Raw genomic sequence first — 18,597 nt, 5'->3', positions numbered from 1 at the left:
TTCTGGTTCTTTCGGTAAAGTCACGTAGAAAGAAATAATAATCTTTCTGACAGACCTGTTCTTCACCTGACGGCTGCTTGCGTTGTGGCCGAAACGTCGTGAGAATAATTTATTTTTATTATTTTATTATTTCCATTCTACGTGACTTTACCAAAAGAACCAAGAAGACTAGGAAAATTGGACCAATTTTTCCAAAATACGGCATAGGTTAGTATGGCGATTTTATTTTTATGGACGTGAAAATGTCATTGAAATTTCGCCAGCGGTGTGCTGGAGAGCCAAGCAACGACATCTACAAAGTGCTGCTCACAGCGAGTAGCACCGATGGAGGTCGTCACGGCACACGAGGGGGTGGGTGGCCAGCACCACGCCCGGCCGCCTTTGTCTCCCCAGTGGCGATGTTGACACACCGCACCGGGTACTCGTTTGAGGCTAAGTCGAAACTCGCTCCCTTTCTGTCAACAAACTTGAACTCTGACCCCGCTCTCTGACGTCACCGCGCAGCGTGACCTCATCGTCGTCAAACGCGAGGGGGAGGTGTTCCTCGCTAGTGACGTCATGTCACCCACCCCCGACCACCGCGCTCTTGAGCGTGACGTCACCGCTTGCCAATCCTTATTTGGGCAAAGCCACGCCCGGTACGTGGCTGCTCATTAACATAATTTATTCGTGAAAGCCGTCGCGAGTTGAGAGCCGCTCATTGTGGGAGGGGAGTGTCATCGTACCCCGCAAGTGACGTCATGTCACCTGCTGCCGCGTGACGTCGCTAGGGACCAAGAAGTTGCCGCTCCGCCCGTGAACTGAAATCCGAGGTGAGAAATCCTCATCGCTGTTGTGGTGGTGGTTGTTGTGGTTGTTGTTGTTTATTGAGGTAGAGCCTCGCTCTCTCTCTCGTAGGGATGTTAATTGAGTAGCAGCGAGCATGGAAGCGATGTCCAGGTTGGAACTTATCAACGTGGGGCCTTGCCTCCTGCCCTCGCCTGATCGCGTTTGCTTCAAATCTCTCGCTAAAGTTTAATTTCTCTTCACCTGGCTCGCAACTTTGTCACTTTGTTTTACTTTATATATTCTCAGTTTTTCTTTTCTTTTTTTACCAGGCCAAGCCCGCTTGAGCTGCTATACCGCTCTTGTTTTCAGAAGTGACCTGCCCACAACAGCAACAAGGTGAGGCTCGTCAACACGTGGCGGTGTTCACTCTGGACGCGTGGTGGTGATCACTCTAGACGCGTGGCGGTGTTTACTCTAGACGCGTGGTGGTGTTCACTCTAGACGTGTGGCGGTGTTCACTATAGACGCGTGGTGGTGTTCACTCTAGACGCGTGGCGGTGTTCACTCTAGACGCGTGGTGGTGTTCATTCTAGACGCGTGGCGGTGTTCACTCTAGACGCGTGGCGGTGTTCACTCTAGATGCGTGGTGGTGATCACTCTAGACGCGTGGCGGTGTTTACTCTAGACGCGTGGTGGTGTTCACTCTAGACGTGTGGCGGTGTTCACTATAGACGCGTGGTGGTGTTCACTATAGACGCGTGGTGGTGTTCACTCTAGACGCGTGGCGGTGTTCACTCTAGACGCGTGGCGGTGTTCACTCTAGACGCGTGGCGGTGTTCACTCTGGACGCGTGGTGGTGTTCATTCTAGACGCGTGGCGGTGTTCACTCTAGACGCGTGGCGGTGTTCACTCTAGATGCGTGGTGGTGTTCACTCTAGATGCGTGGTGGTGTTCACTCTAGATGCGTGGTGGTGTTCACTCTAGATGCGTGGTGGTGTTCACTCTAGACGCGTGGTGGTGTTCACTATAGACGCGTGGTGGTGTTCACTATAGACGCGTGGCGGTGTTCACTCTAGACGCGTGGTGGTGTTCACTCTAGACGCGTGGTGGTGTTCACTCTAGACGCGTGGTGGTGTTCACTCTAGACGCGTGGCGGTGTTCACTCTAGACGCGTGGTGGTGTTCACTCTGGACGCGTGGTGGTGTTCACTCTAGACGCGTGGTGGTGTTCACTCTCTGCATGTGGAGAGGGGACAACCGGGAGATCCGGAGGGAAATCCACACGACCACGGGGAGAGAGAGAGAGAGACACGTAAGCTCCAAATATACAGCAGGCGTCAGGGTTGGGATCGAACCCACGACTTCCTGTATGCCAGGACAGGTAGTTAACATCTCACCACAGAGAGAGAGACATGCAGCCTCGGCTGTGTTGGTTGATCCTCAATGAATTACTTGGTGGAGTGAGGAAGCATTCATACTGAGCGGATGAAGGTAGCCAGGCATGGGTCTGGACACGCCACCACCTGTGAACCATGTCACTGAAAAACCCTGAAAATTTGATTCTTGTAAGAAAGAAAAAAGCTGAAAGAAATCAATTTAACTAAATCGGATGTTTTTCACTGAAGGAAATTTAACCTTAACCCACTTCTACGTAATGTCGATTTTGGCAACTCGGAAAGGGAATGACGTGGCGAGCTGAAAATAGTCGTGTTCACTTATCAATTCCAGACAGCATAAGCTGTGAAAATTTCATGACGCCAGAGCTTGGCGTTGGAGAGTTTTTGCTGCTTCACACAAACAAACATGTAATTTCTGCTTAATATTTAAGATAGCAGTTGTACCTGTTCTTCACACGGATATGTATTGAAACTCCGAGAAGCCAATGGCTTCATCGGCCAGGAGCGAAGCGCCACCTAAAATCTCCCGGCACGCTGTTAACAGCTCTAGAAGTACGGCGCACGAAGAGCCATATGGTAGGGGTAAGCGTTGCAGAGCGCTTAACTCAGGTGTGTTGCGGGTTGACGCCACACACTCCATGGTCATTTCTCCCCCCCCCCTCCCAAAATACAAGTCTATTTTTTATAGTTTTTACATTGTGTACAGTATGGAACCTACCCACATGCCAAATTTCAAGTGTGTTGCATGTTGGGAAGTATGCTAAACATTTCGAACAGACACGTATCCACACATTTCCCTTTTATATATAGACTAGCTGTACTACCCGGCTTCGCCCGGGACTTGTATCCACCACGGCCGGCCGCCTTTGTCTCCCCAGTGGCGATGTTAATACGCTACAGCAGTTACTCGTTTGAGGCAGAGTCGACCTAGGGGAGGTTCAAATAATCGTCACTGGTGGTGGTCGTGAGCGGGAATGGAACTGGGTTCGCCGGGTTGGTAGCGCAGCGTAGCGTTAAGCACTACACCCACCGCTCCTCACACACCACACACGCACAGACACACACACAGACACACGCAGACACACACAGACAGAGACACACACACACAGACAGAGACACACACACACAGACAGCACGCTAACCACTACACTACCGCTCCCCACACACCACACACGCACACACACAGACACACACACACAGACACACACACACAGACACACACACAGACAGCACGCTAAGCACTACACTACCGTTCCCCCTACACAACACACGCGCGCGCGTCCATAGGTACACATACACGTGCTTGCTGCAGACACACACGACTGTCAGGGTGCGTACGGCAGTAAACGACTGAAAAAAGAAAACGGCAATGCTGCGCAAGGAACGCCTTAGACCTGCAACACATTTGTGTAATGCGAGCGTAAACACACATACACACAAACACATACACACACATACATACACACACATACACACAAACACATACACACACATACACACACATACATACACACAGACATACACATACACACAAACACACACATACATACACACAAAAACATAGACAATACACACACACATACATGCAGACACACAGACAGACACATAACACACATACATACACAGAAACACATACACACAATACATAGACACACACATACATACACATAAACACATCCACAGACGTACATACACACATACATACAGACACGCAGACATACACATAAACACATACAAAAAACCCACATACACACACACATACACACAAACACATACACACACATACATACACACATGCATACAGACACACAGACATACACAAACATATACACACATACACATGACCCGGCTTCGCCCGGGACTTGGATCCACCACGCCCGGCCGCCTTTGTCTCCCCAGTGCCGATGTTAATACGCCACACCAGTTACTCGTTTGAGGCTGAGTCGACCTAGGGGAGGTTCAAATAATCGTCACCGGTGGTGGCCGTGCGCGGGAATCGAACTCGGTTCGCCGGGTTGGTAGCGCAGCGTAGCGTTAAGCACTACACCCACCGCTCCTCACACACCACACACGCACAGACACACACACAGACACACACACAGACACACGCAGACACACACAGACAGACACAGACAGACAACACACACACAGACACACAGACAGCACGCTAAGCACTACACTACCGCTCCCCACACACCACACACAGACACACACACAGACACACACACACAGACACAGACAGCACGCTAAGCACTACACTACCGTTCCCCCTACACAACACACGCGCGCGCGTCCATAGGTACACATACACGCGCTTGCTGCAGACACACACGACTTTCAGGGTGCGCACGGCAGTAAACGACTGCAATAATAAAGCGGCAATGCTGCGCGAGGAACGCCTTAGACCTGCAAGACATTTGTGTAATGCGAGCGTAAACACACAAACACATACAAACACATACACACACATACATACACACACATACACACACATACACACACATACATACACACAGACATACACATACACACAAACACATACATACACACAAACACATACACAATACACACAGACATACATGCAGACACACAGAGACACACATAACACACATACATACACATACATACACAGAAACACATACACACACATACATACACACACATACATACACACAAACACATACACACACGTACATACACACATACATACAGACACACAGACATAGACATAAACACATACAAAAACCCACATACATACACACACAGACATACACACAAACAAATACACACACATACATACACACATACATACACAGAGACAAACACATACACACAAACACACACATACATACACACAAACACATACACAATACACACACACATACATGCAGACACACAGACACACACATAACACACATACATACACACGCATACATACACAGAAACACATACACACACATACATACACACACACATACATGCACACAAACACATGCACACACGTACATACACACATACATACAGACACGCAGACATACACATAAAGACATACAAAAAAACCGACATGCATACACACACACATACACACAAACACATACACACACATACATACACACATACATAGAGACACACAGACATACACATAAACACATACACACATACACATGACCCGGCTTCGCCCGGGACTTGGATCCACGATGGCCGGCCGCCTTTGTCTCCCCAGTGACGATGTTCACACACGACAGCAGTTACGCGTTTGAGGCTGAGTCGACCTAGGGGAGGCCCAGGTCCGTTTCAAATAATCGTCAGCGGTGGTGGGCGTGAGTTGGAATGGAACTGGGGTCGCTCAACCAGCTTAATGACTATTTGTACAAAGAACATATAAAGAATCGATTATAATAACCAGGCTACAGTCCACATTATAGACTGGCAGTACACGCACTCAGCTTCATAAGCAGGCTAGAGTGTACATGATAGAGTGGCAGTACGCTCACCGAGTTTAATAAGCAGGCTACAGTCTACATGATAGACTGGCAGTACGCTGACCCAGCTTAATGACTATTTGTACAGTGAACATTTAAGTAATCGATTGTTGGCGCGTTGGGTTTTAAAGTAATATAAATTGCACACATTGTGGTGGGGGTGGAGTGAAGAGTAGGAAAAACTTTGATGAATTTACCTCAGAGTGGCGTGGTGGGTGTCGAGGCCTAGTAGCGTGCAGAGCCTGCGGCCTCGCCAAAATTGTCCAGCCGGCAGAGGCAGGGTACGGGTGGCATGCCTTCCCCCCCCCCCCCTCAGCGCTCCAACAATACTGTGTAATGGCTATTATTTAATTATTTACGGAGCCTATGAAAGTGGCGAAGGCGTGGCTAGCCGTTAGCAGGGGCAACCGCCGTCCAATGAAACTGCAGCCCTTGGCGAAGGCGTCGCTAGCCGTTGCCAGGTCCAATGAAAGCGGCGAAGGCGTCGCTAGCCGTTGCCAGGGGCAACCGCCGTCCAATGAAAGTGCGTATGGTCCGAAATCCACACACACACAGACAGACAGACATGCACGATTTTATATATACAGATAGACTAGCTTTACTACCCGGCTTCGCCCGTAACTTGGATTCTTGTCTTGGATTAAAACAGTGCCTACGTGGAGTGTTTGGGGGGGGAGGGTGACGTCAGCAAGCACACTGCGTAACGCTGCCGCATGCGGGTGTGACATCACAGATGTGATGACAGATGTGATGTCACCGCTCACTTGCGTGCAAAATAAATGCATTACAGTGATCCCTCGTTTATCGCGGTTAATGGGGACCGGAACCCCTCGTGATTGGTGAAAATCCGCGAAGTAGGATTGGCCCCCCCTAGGAATTTCCGTATATGTGTGTGTGGGTACCAGAATGTTTAAAATATGTATATTTATACTTTATATATATATTTTACTTAAATCTATTTAATTATAAAACCTTAATATTATACATTCACTCTCTCTCTCATACGATACGTATTATGGTGTTCTACACTCACCAGTTAATTTCGAACACAACACTAAGATACGCGAGGCACAGTTGACAGCGTGAACGAGAGTGGCGAGATACAACAAGGGAAGAAGCTGGGAGAGGATGCGATGATGCGCAGCCAATCAGCTCACGGGATACTGTACATCCACTCGTGCTCTCATTCGTCGCTCTCGCGCCGGGAACCAATCACGTGCCTTGTCTGAGTGCCCGTGGGTATGTACAAAGCCTCTGAGAGAGTTTCTCTATTTGTCTGGCATCCTGGGAAACCGTTTCTCTCGGGCATCACGATGAAACAACACTGCTTTCCGCAATACGGCTGCCGATATGGCGGTATTTTTTAATTTAAATTTTTCAATGAATATTTTTGAAAAATCCGCGATGCACTGAGGCCGCGAAACTTGAACCGTGAAGTGGCGAGGGATTACTGTTTTGCGCCCCTGCCCCCTCCCCAAAATACAAAAGTCTATTTTTATACTTTTAGCATTGTGTACAGTCTGGAAGCTAACCACATGCCAAATTTCAAGTTTGTTGCATGTCGGGAAGTATGCTAAACATTTCGAACAGACATTCACAAACTTCCCTTTTTTATATATAGATAAATCAGCATTTTGCGACCGCCACCGTGTGGCATATTATTATGTGCCAGGGACTCTTGAAAGGACAACAGTCCAAGTCCATAATTTGCAATAAGTAACAGCAAAGCAGTTACAAGCGACTCGGAGAATTGTGCGTAGTTGCGTATACAGTACACGGCTTCCCTGAAGGCAAACACCTTCAGCGAGCGCGATGCCGATCACACGCGTCGAATAAAAAGCAAGGGACAAGTCCTTACTAATAACTCTTTACTAACAACGCCTTACTAACAACTATCATTATTTCTAGATTTGAAGCTTTCGTGACTGCAAGGATTCATACTCTTAGGTTTTTTCGGTAAAGTCACGTAGGTAAAAGATTAAGTAAAATAATAATAAATGAAAATAAATCAATTAAAATCACGACGCTTCGGAGGCAACACAAGCCTCCTTCATCAGGTGTCAAAAGGCACAGCAAAATAACTGTAGTGGGAGTTATTTGTAATGGGGCATTTAATATATAGGGTAAGAGGAGGGGGGAGGAGCCAAGGGGGACGGGTGCAGGATGGGGGGGGGTTGCAGTGTGGGTGGAGCCAGGAATGTGAAAATAGTAAAACGTTGTAGGAAGGTGAATATAGTAAAACGGCATCTAAATAGTCATTGGAGGGAGGATGAAGTGTAGGATGGGGGAGGGGGGGGGTTAGGATGTGGGTGGAGCCAGGAAGGTGAAGGTGGAACTAAAAGACGGCGTCACGGATGGTGGAGGAGGGACGCAGAGCGGGGGGGAGTGGCGATTTAAGTTTAACATGGTTAATCACATCTTTCCAATGATTGCTCAATTTGAATCCATCTTCTCGGGTGAAGTTATGTCTGTGTTTGTATATCTGTATGGCTTCATGGACAAATCTTTGGTGGTATCAAGCCGGCTTGCAGAGTACCTTCGTATCAGAGAAAACGATATCATGATCACCCACAGCATTGTAACAATGATTGGCAATGGCTGAAGAATTTGTTCTGCCATGTTTCAAATCTGATTTGTGTTCGCGAATTCGGTCCGAAATATGTCGTTTCGTCTCCCCGATATACAAGTCCCCGCAGGTACAACTCAATTTGTAAACACCGGGGTACTGTTAGTCCGGAATGACATCCTTTACGGATGGGATCAGATCCCGGATTTTATGTACTGTACTGAATCAGACTTGGATCTTATGTTTGTTTAGAATTTTGGAGATCTTTTTGGTCACGCCTGCTATGTATGGCAACGTGACAGTTTTGATCGGAGTTTCAAGTGGTTGTTTCTGTATGGTGGGAGAAACAGCTTTGCGGATAGTGCGGACAAAGTATCCGTTCATCTTGAGGGCCAAATGTACATGTTTCAGTTCACTGGCCAGGTGGTGTTGGTCAGAGATGCAATGAGCTCTCTGGTATAGTGTTTTGATGAGAGAATTCTTTTGAGCCGGATGGTGGTGGGAATCAGGTTTCAAGTAGGAATCTGTACTAGCAGTCGCCGCCCGCTTTGCGGGCGGTGTGTATATGCTTGGTTGGTGGGGAGTTGAAAGTGGCTGGACACAATATACATGTTTTGGTGATTGTTTAATGTTTATTTTTGTGAGGTTATATGTATTTTTATGAGACGCTCAATCGACAATATTAAAGAATGCAATTATTCAAATATAGAATGCAATTTATTGAAATATCTGGCGATACACGATATTCTTCATGTACACTCCGTCTTCCTCCTCGTCGTCAGGTCCCTCAATAAGCGCCTTGATGTTGGATCTTGCCGTCACTCGCGATAGTGCCACGTACAGTTGGCCGTGCGAGAAGCATGGCGTTGGTAGATATAATCCCAGGTTGTGAACAGTTTGCCCTTGCGCCTTGTTGATGGTCATCGCGAAGGCTGGGACAATGGGGAACTGTTTGCGCCGAAGTCGAAATGGGAAGTCCTTCGTGTCCAATTCGCGGCGGATATGGTTGTTCTCAAGCAGCGAGTCCAAGACCAAGTGTGGGTACTTGGAAAGCTGCAGGAGGTCGTCAAAGTCTGACAGAGCCATCCCACCTGCCGCGAGGAACTCGTGGAGGCTGTGAAGGGTCTTGAAATTTACCATTTCTTTTATTTTCTTTGATGCTGCTAATCCTGCATAATGCACGGGCATAAGTAGTACTAATCACATACCTGCATTTCCCATATCCCCTCCCTTTGATGCTGCTAATCCTGCATAATGCACGGGCATAAGTAGTACTAATCACATACCTGCATTTCCCATATCCCCTCCCTTTGATGCTGCTAATCCTGCATAATGCACGGGCATAAGTAGCACTAATCACATACCTGCATTTCCCATAAATATGCTAAATTCCTCTTGATATGCAAATTATTTTGTCAAGGCGCCCTTTCCCCCCCTTCCAACCCAGCTTATTTATATGCTCCAAGCACGTGTGCTGTTTCATTCAGACGCTGTCGCCTCGACAGACCTGGTTTTCACCTGAGGACGGCTGCTTGCGTTGTGGCCGAAACGTCGTGAGAATTATTTTATTATGTTTAATTTTTTTTATTTTATTACTTTCCTTCTACGTGACTTAAGAAACCAAGAAGGTTTACTATTTCTTCTTTGTTGGTCAGCTGGCGGTACTGGTACTCGTAATCGCGAGCCAATTCGTCTTAGAATTTATCCCAGAGAGCCTTCGTATCTGCTGGCATGGAATACAGCAGAATCGTAGCGAAGAGTTGACGAAGCTGGTACGGCATCTGAAAGAGCGAGGCTTCTTCCAGACACGCAACCCATTCGCGATCGCTCTCAAGGTAGCCGGCTCGCATGGCTGCTTCCAGCGGTTGGTTTTGTTTTATTTTATTCGTAACGCACCATCCATATGCGCTCCACCATCCACCATGCCCTTGCATCGCAAAGACACAGCTCCGGTGTGCGTCAGCGTGTGCGCCATCCACAGTGACATTGGTCAGCAATCGCACCGTTCCGATCGCACACAGGTTGGCCCCTGCATCCTCCGTCTGTATGTACACACACAGACAGATGCGCTATGGGGCCACCTATTTTTTTCTCATATTAAAATGTATTTTGTTGGTGTGTTTACGTTTACGTATTCCCATTGTGGGTGTTTTACGCATGCATCAGATTTTTGGGTTCCTCACATATGGTATCAGAGGTGTGGGTCACTCTCAATCGAACAATAACGGGGATCGTTTCAATTATGACAGCTTGCAGATAGAAACATTGCATGATCGTATACTAATAATGACAGAATTAGTACCCCAGTGGAGGGCATCCCCCACCCGGCGCTTCTTACCGTTACTGTGAGACTTACAAATCCAGACCTCTCCTCCTCCTGAACCGTTCACAATACCCTGTGGTAGTACCATAATCATCTCAATAAAGCGATCACTTTCCAATGCCCATTTTGATCTCGGGAGTTACCCGGGTGGTGTCACACTGTACTCATTGTTTTAGCATGTCGCAAATTCCGATATGGCTTGTGCAATGGCCAGAGAGTGACAGCGGCGGGGGCCGGGCTGCAACCTTTTTAGACAGTTTATAACATTTCAAAGTGCATGGGATTGACACTCCAAGACATCATAAATGTACAGTAACGCCAATTACACAACCGAAGTAGACAGCAAGCCGTCCATGGAGACGTGATCAACGTCAATACATAATAATGGTAATAAGCCGGATAAACCGAAAAGTACCCATTGTACCCATCAAACAGTCAGCTGGGTTGCCCCATGGGGGTATTGACCCATGGGCGAAACTGTAGTGGGCGCTACGCAACTTGCCGTCGTCCCGGCAGGTGAAGCTGACAGCTCAGTCCGCTAAGACTTACTGTATAGCGACCCCTGCCTACTCGTAAGGTAAAGTTGTTTGGGGACTCCACTAATCGCAGCACGCAGCACCCATTTTTTACATAAATATACGTAATATTAGCGTAACTACCATTCACACACTTGCATACACACCACACTCGCACAGCGCAGGGTCTGCGCCCACAGTGCACTGCAGCACTGCGGCACAGACCTTGCCAAACCTATGCTATCGCTCTCTTCCGGGCGTGTTATTTATTTTTATCGAATCAAAGTGAGCTGTGGCTTTTTGCCGGCTGTTTTATTTTCATCGAATCAGAGCGAGCTGTTTGGGCGGGTCCGTAAATAAATTAACGTCCAGATACGCACGCAGACGACCAAACCAGCGTAGTTGTTTAAGATTTTGCGTTGCGACCATCACTGTGAATATGGTGTTGCGTGAAAGTAGGTGCAATTGTTGGCCGAAGAGACGCTGTTGTGCGGCAGGTTTATTTATTTATATTTGTCGAATGAAAGTGAGCTGTGGTTTTTTGCCGGCTGTTTTATTATTTTTTATCGACGAATCAGAGCTAGCTGTTTGGGCGGGTCCGTAAATAAATTAACGTCCAGATACGCACGCAGACGACCAAACCAGCGTAGTTGTTTAAGATGGGTGGCCTTCCTGTAAACACAATGTCCCAAGGATCCATCAGGTCTCCTCTCAAACAGAACATCCAAGAATGGTAGTTTGCCATCTTTCTCCACTTCCATGGTGAATTTGATGGATGGGTGTCTGGAATTGATGTGGTCCAGAAAATGGTTCAATGCTGGGAGGCCATGTGGCCAAATGACGAAAGTGTCATCCACATATATCTTCCACAGGGAAGGACGCAGGGTGGACGTCTGGATAGCCTCTGATTCAAACTTTTCCATGAACACATTGGCTATCACTGGTGACAAGGGGGAGCCCATGGGGGTACCCTCATTCTGTTTGTAGAAGGTGCCATTCCAGGTAAAGTAAGTCTTGGTGAGGCAATGCCTAACCAGCGCAGGTACATCCGAGTTCAGTCCATGTTGGACCAAGTCTTCGATTATTGTTAAGGTGTCCAGAACTGGGACTTTGGTAAACAGAGATACCACATCAAAACTGACGAGGATATCGTCAGGAGACAGTACCATGTCCTTGACCATAGAGACCAATTGGGTTGAGTTAAGTACTGCTGTCGAGGTCTTGCCAGTGAAGGGGAGCAGAGTATCTGATAGTAAACGGGCCAGTTTGTAGGTAGGAGAGTTGATTGTACACTATCGGTCGTAGTGGGGAGCCTTCTTTATAGATCTTGGAGGTCTTGCAGCCGAGGGTTTTAAGGAGGGACGTTTGGTTGGTTCGATTAGGGACGTCGAACTCGTGATGATCTTGTTGGTCTTTGTCGTTAGGCTGTTAGTCGGATCCTATTGATGATCTTGTTGGTCTTTGTCGTTAGGCTGTTAGTAGGATCCTACTAACAGCCTAACGACAAAAACCAACAAGATCGAACCAACCAAACGTCTTTTACGAGGATTCATGTCTGCATTTACCACAATACTTGCAGTCAAATGCAAACAAAACACACTATGATAATATATGCATTTTTCGATTTAAAGCTTTCGTGACTGCAGGGATTCATCTTGGTTTTTTTGGTAAAGTCACGTAGAAGGGAAGTAATAAAATAATAAAAATAAAACATAATAAAATAATTCTCACGACGTTTCGGCTACCACGCAAGCAGCCGTCTTCAGGTAAAGAATGAGACACTGCCAAGCTAGGAGCTTATTTATAAGCTGAGTTGGGGGTGTAAGAAGAGCGCCTTAACAAAAGAATGTGCATATCAAGAGGAATTTTGCATATTCATGGGAAATGCGTAGGAGGTGGGCGGGGGGGTTTCAAAGTCATATTATGCCCATGCATTATGCAGGATCAGCAGCACCAAAGGGAGGGGGCAGGGGGTAGCATTAACAAAGGGAGGGAATGTTAATAGTATGTAGAAGCAATGAAACATGTGAATGGGAGAGCGGTGGCAGGATACCCGCAGCGGAGCAAATAATGCATTCCCTGTGGAGAACACAAGATACACAGTTAATGCCAGTGAGTGGACTGCGGTCTGAAAGTCACCGTAAACATGAACAACAATCAGTTAAGATCCGAAATGGTGTATTACGTCCTTCCAATGATTGCTGAGCCAGAATCCATCTTCTCGGTTGAAATTGTCTCTGTGTTTGTATATGTGGATCGCCTCATGAACGAATCTCTCATGGTAGCCAGATGGCTTGCAGAGAACCTCTGTCTTGGAGAAGTCAATGTCCTGTGAGCCCACTGAATTGTAACAGTGATCTGCCACGGCTGAGGTGTTTGTCCTACCGTGTTTCAGGTCTGCTTTATGTTCATGGATGCGGTCCGAGACATGTCGTTTGGTTTCTCCAATGTAACTGCTACCACAGAGGCAACTTAGTTTGTAGACGCCAGGGTACTGTATGTCTGGAACCACGTCTTTTACAGACGGGACCAGATCACGGATTTTTGTACTGTGTTGAATCGGACCTGAATCTTGTGTTTAATCAGGATTTTGGATATCTTTTTTGTGACCCCAGCAATGTAGGGTAAGGTGATGGTTTTGAAAGGCTCCTCAACAGGATCCTTCTTGATGGTTGGAGTGATGGCTTTATGGATTGTGTAGTCGGAGTAACCATTAGTCTTAAGAGCTTGGCATACGTGTTTGAGTTCACTGGCAATGTGTTCCTGGTCGGAGATGCATTGGGCTCTATGGTATAGAGTCTTGATGAGGGAATTCTTCTGGGATGGATGGTGGTGGGAATCCGGTTTTAGGTATTACTTCCCTTCTACGTGACTTTACCGAAAAAACCAAGAATATATATGCATTGTCATTGAAACTGATTGGTCCACACCAAGGGACGGCTTTTTTTGAGCCTCGACCCAATTGGTGCTCCACCAGAGGACGCCAATTGGTGCTCGACCAGAGGATGCCAAAAGGCGTACAGCTCACACATTATCATAGTGTGTTTTTGCGGTTGGGGGTTGTGAGGGGTCCTACGATCCCTCGCAAACACTCCCAATGGCCGGGGGGGCTACGGACGTACTGGCCTGCAACGGCAGACATGCAGACCTCGGTGAGGGACTCTGGGGTCACCCGCGTCCCTCACGGAGGTCCGCACCTCGGCTGAGAAACGTATATAAGGCAGACCTCTGGAGAGGTCCTGGCAGTTTAAGACGACCAGTTGGAGCAAGAAGACCTGCTAGAATAGGACCCTGGACCCCTAGCTTCGCCGTCTTTTTAAGGGCTGAAGCTCTGTGAGGCCAGTGGTGGACCCTGGGTCTCCCATAGGATATTATAGCCAGAGGACCTGGAGCACAGCCGGGGCAGGCATGTTACGTAGGAGGCGTATAATATACCGAGTGGAAGTACTCGAGATAAACTGTATGAGGAGTTATGTTTAGTAGTTAGGGCGCGTGTATATAATAAAGACGTGCCCCCAACAAAGTGTCTCCGGAGAAAACACGACACAGAAATGAATCCTCGTAAGGTTTCAGTTTTGTTGCCAGAAAAAAGGGGAAAACTCCTATTATTAACTCCTATCATTTTTCATTGCTGGAGGGTTTGCCCCCCTCCCTACCTTAAAATACTGACTCCGCCCCTGAGTGTGTGACAGTGTCAAGTTTGTATTTGCAGTAAAGTCTTTTAATTCTATTGAGCACGGAGGTTATATCAAAACGGTAGTTTATTTTTGTTTTCCTCTGGAAGTCTTTGTAAGATTGGAGTCAGGAAGTTATCACAGCACACGTGCAGCTGAAGTCGGAACTTCATACCAGCATTCAAGGACATCTGTGCCTTGCTTCACACCTCTAAGTTGCAATTGAACATTAATTTATGCATTTGTGCATAACACAAATAGTATTTTTTTCAACACCCTTTGCTATGTCAGCTGAATTTAGCTTTCATAAATAGTCATTTTGAAGCCAGACAGCCGAAATCGTGTGCTCGGAGTTTTGGGTTAACATTCATTTTGAAGATACTAGGGCTTCCAGGCATGTTTATAACCATTTGCCCTCTCATTGTGTGCAATAACAGCCCGTGTGATGAATTTGGGACACTTTTTCACTATCATGAATATATGTATAACTATAGACGTGTAAGTCACGTGTGACTATATATGCATTGATACTGATGTGTAGATGGTGTGGATATATTTTTCTGTCTGCAGCTGTCGCTTCCTCTGCAGAATTGGTCTGATGGAGCAAAGGCACTCGGCGCGACTCGGTGCAAAAAGGCAACAATGCGACCTGCGTGCCAACAGCACAGATCGTACTGAACATTTGACACAGCACCAGAGAACTCAAACAGCAGAGAAACCCGTCAAGTGCAGTGTGTGTGGGAAAACGTTTGCACAGTCATCTACTCTTGTAAAACACCAGAGAACACACACAGGAGAGAAACCCTTCAAGTGCAGTGTGTGTGGGAAGGCATTTTCACAGTCAGCTACTCTTGTAGCACACCAGAGAATACACACAGGAGAAAAACCCTTCAAGTGCAGTGTGTGTGGGACGGCGTTTGCACAGTTATCTGCTCTTGTAAATCACCAGAGAACACACACGGGAGAGAAACCCTTCAAGTGCGGCGTGTGTGGGAAGGCGTTTGCACTTTCATCTACTCTTGTAGAACACCAGAGAACACACACGGGAGAGAAACCCTTCAAGTGCAGTGTGTGTGGGAAGGCGTTTGCACAGTCATCTACTCTTTTAAAACACCAGAGAACCCACACGGGAGATAAACCCTTCAAGTGCAGTGTGTGTGGGAAGGAGTTTGCAAAGTCATCTACTCTTGTTATACACCAGAGAACCCACACGGGAGATAAACCCTTCAAGTGCAGTGTGTGTGGGAAGGCGTTTGCAAAGTCATCTACTCTTGTTATACACCAGAGAACACACACGGGAGAGAAACCCTTCAAGTGCAGAGTGTGTGAGAAGGCGTTTGCACGGTCATCTACTCGTGAAGCACACCAGACAACACACACGGGAGAGAAACCCTTCAAGTGCAGTGTGTGTGGGAATGCGTTTGCACGGTCATCTGTTCTTGTAATACACCAGAGAACCCACACGGGAGATAAACCCTTCAAGTGCGGTGTGTGTGGGAAGGCGTTTGCACATTCATCTACTCTTGCAGAACACCAGAGAACACACACAGGAGAGAAACCCTTCAAGTGCAGTGTGTGTGGGAAGGCGTTTGCACAGTCATCTGCTCTTGTAAAACACCAGAGAACACACACCGGAGAGAAACCCTTCAAGTGTGGTGTGTGTGAGAAGGCGTTTACACGGTCATCTACTCTTGTAGAACACCAGAGAACACACACGGGAGAGAAACCCTTCAAGTGCAGTGTGTGTGGGAAGGTGTTTACACTTTCACCAAATTTTCAAAGACACCAGAGAACACACAAGCATCACAATATCCACAAGGAGTGGAGTCTGAAATCAGCTTGTGAAAGTCAAAGTGATGCAATGAGTGTATCCCTCATGAAACAAGAACCGGAAGAAAATCCCAGCTTGGATACTTTGAAAGATATCGAGGTGAAACGTGAAGATGTGAAGGTGAAATGTGAAGAAGTGATGGTGAAGAGCGAAGAAGTGAAGGTAAAATGTGAAGATGAAGATTCAACTCCAAAATCGGACCTTCACATCGATGGAGGCAACGTGAAGCAGGAGGATAATTCTCACTGTGAGACAGAGCGAGGCAACTCCCAGCAGTTTGTGGAAGTGGAGGTGTGGGTTGACTTCCGTGACAATAGAAAGTCAAATGGAGACCCGGGAGATGTGTAAGCTTGAGACGATGTCGCTCCAATAGACGCACCTTTGTCACAGGCCTTTAATGACAAGAATGTGAAGTTGAACACTCGGTTCTTAGTTTCAACCTGCAGGGTAAGAGCGGCCAGTCTTTGTGGACCTGTGTGTTGGGTAGATTTCTAACCAGGAGCGAGAGCCAATAAGCTCCCAAGCATTCACTGTTATAAATTGCATTCATATGGTGCTTACTTAATCGCCTCGGCAACTCGGAGTTTTGTATCGTATCTCGTTTCAAACACTCGAAGAGCACCCCCAAGTAGCAGCTGCCCCTGTGTGGTGTTGTGTATGTACCCCCTTTTTATTTTTTTAATATTATTTTTTTTTTAAGAATTATTCTGCCAACATAGATGATATAGTTTTTTTTAATAGACGCGGCCACGTGGGAACGAACACGCCCCCACACTTCCACAGAGGCCCCCACACTACCACAGATGCGCGCACACCTCATTTCAAAGGAAAGAGGACATGAAAGGGGGGGCAATAAGGTAATAAAAACTCCCCTAAATTCACACAAGAGGAACAAGGGAGGGGGGAATGGCAGGCGGGGGGTTGCAGGGCCGGGCATCACGGAGGAAGAGATAATTATATTCTGAACAAAGATAAGCCGGGATATCAGATTAAATAATCACGAAGTCAAATAATAAGTACGGAATTAAAGTAGAAGAGGAATCAAGGGCGGAGAAGGCTCTCAAAATTAATCAAACACAACAACCCATGGGAAGCGAGCAACACGGCCGCCTTTGTCTTTCCGAGAGGATCTCCACACGCAGGCACAAAGCTAGGAAATGACACCCATAAAGGGGGCAATGGCTCAAAGGAAATTAACACGTCTTCGAATAAATAAGCGCATGCGCCGGGTGCTCCCACCGTGGAAACAACCGCCTTTGTCTCCCCACAACACGGACAGCAAAAATTGCACACGCGAGGAAATAACATTTCCGTGAGAGATCGGGTCACGATGAAACATCGTGAACACGGTTTCGGCATAACCAAGCAGCAAATAAGTCGCATTTCAACTTCCAAACCAAACCAACTTAAGCTGTGTGAGACAAAGGATGTGATCCCAGAGCAAGGAAGGGAATAATTAAGCTCGCTTAACGCGTAGGTTTTCGCGACAAATATTATTCAGGAACAAAACATGGATTCGAATGTTTTTTTTTATAACTCGACGCGAATCATCGGTCTGGCTAATGGATAACTTCGGTGGCACCGTCACGAGGCCCCCACCCCCACCCCTTTCTTCCAGAACGACACACATATGTGTCTTCAAAGCTAATAAACACACGGACAAACACGCACGCGAAACACACGGACGGACACACACACGGACGCAGATGGTTCAGCCCACAGGAAGGTTTTATGACACAGCCTTTGAACAACTCGGGAAGCCGAGTGGAATTTCCAGATATAAACCGAAGAAAAATCCATACAAAGCAGATCGTCAGGGGCTCTGGCCCCCATCACAGATCTCCAGGGCTTCGGCTCCATCTCTTCTCGTCGCCGCCAACGAAGAAGCTTTTCGTCATCCAGAAGGACGAGGATCGCGCGGTGCCGAGGCATCGCCTATCGCACACGAGTGTACGAGCCCAGCTCTCTTGCCGTGTCACCACGCCGAGGTGCATCGCCTGCCGCACACGAGTGTACGAGCCCAGCTCCCCTGCCGTGTCGCC

General features: G+C 47.3%; 1 protein-coding gene across 4 annotated transcripts in view; it reads left to right on the top strand.

The window, feature by feature from the left end:
* Positions 1-18,597, top strand: part of LOC133361273 (zinc finger protein OZF-like) — a 282,249-nt gene that overhangs the window by 256,989 nt on the left and 6,663 nt on the right. The window contains exons 1-3 of one of the 4 annotated variants that reach the window (XM_061580190.1): positions 718-812; positions 1,098-1,164; positions 15,295-17,229. In XM_061580190.1, the coding sequence (XP_061436174.1) occupies positions 15,323-16,903 (1,581 nt within the window). In that variant the 5' untranslated portion in view covers positions 718-812; positions 1,098-1,164; positions 15,295-15,322 and the 3' untranslated portion in view covers positions 16,904-17,229. Of the gene's footprint in view, positions 1-717; positions 813-1,097; positions 1,165-1,986; positions 2,080-15,294; positions 18,544-18,597 lie in introns of those variants that run through there. The other 3 variants (XM_061580191.1, XM_061580192.1, XM_061580193.1) reach the window with 3 other exon arrangements.

The sequence above is a fragment of the Lethenteron reissneri genome, chromosome 72 (genome assembly GCF_015708825.2).
Source record: "Lethenteron reissneri isolate LAM-NWPU_2019-01 chromosome 72, ASM1570882v1, whole genome shotgun sequence".
Classification (NCBI taxonomy): domain Eukaryota; kingdom Metazoa; phylum Chordata; class Hyperoartia; order Petromyzontiformes; family Petromyzontidae; genus Lethenteron; species Lethenteron reissneri.
The sequence above is the reverse complement of the archived record's forward strand: the minus strand, read 5'-3'. Positions and strand labels throughout refer to the sequence as shown.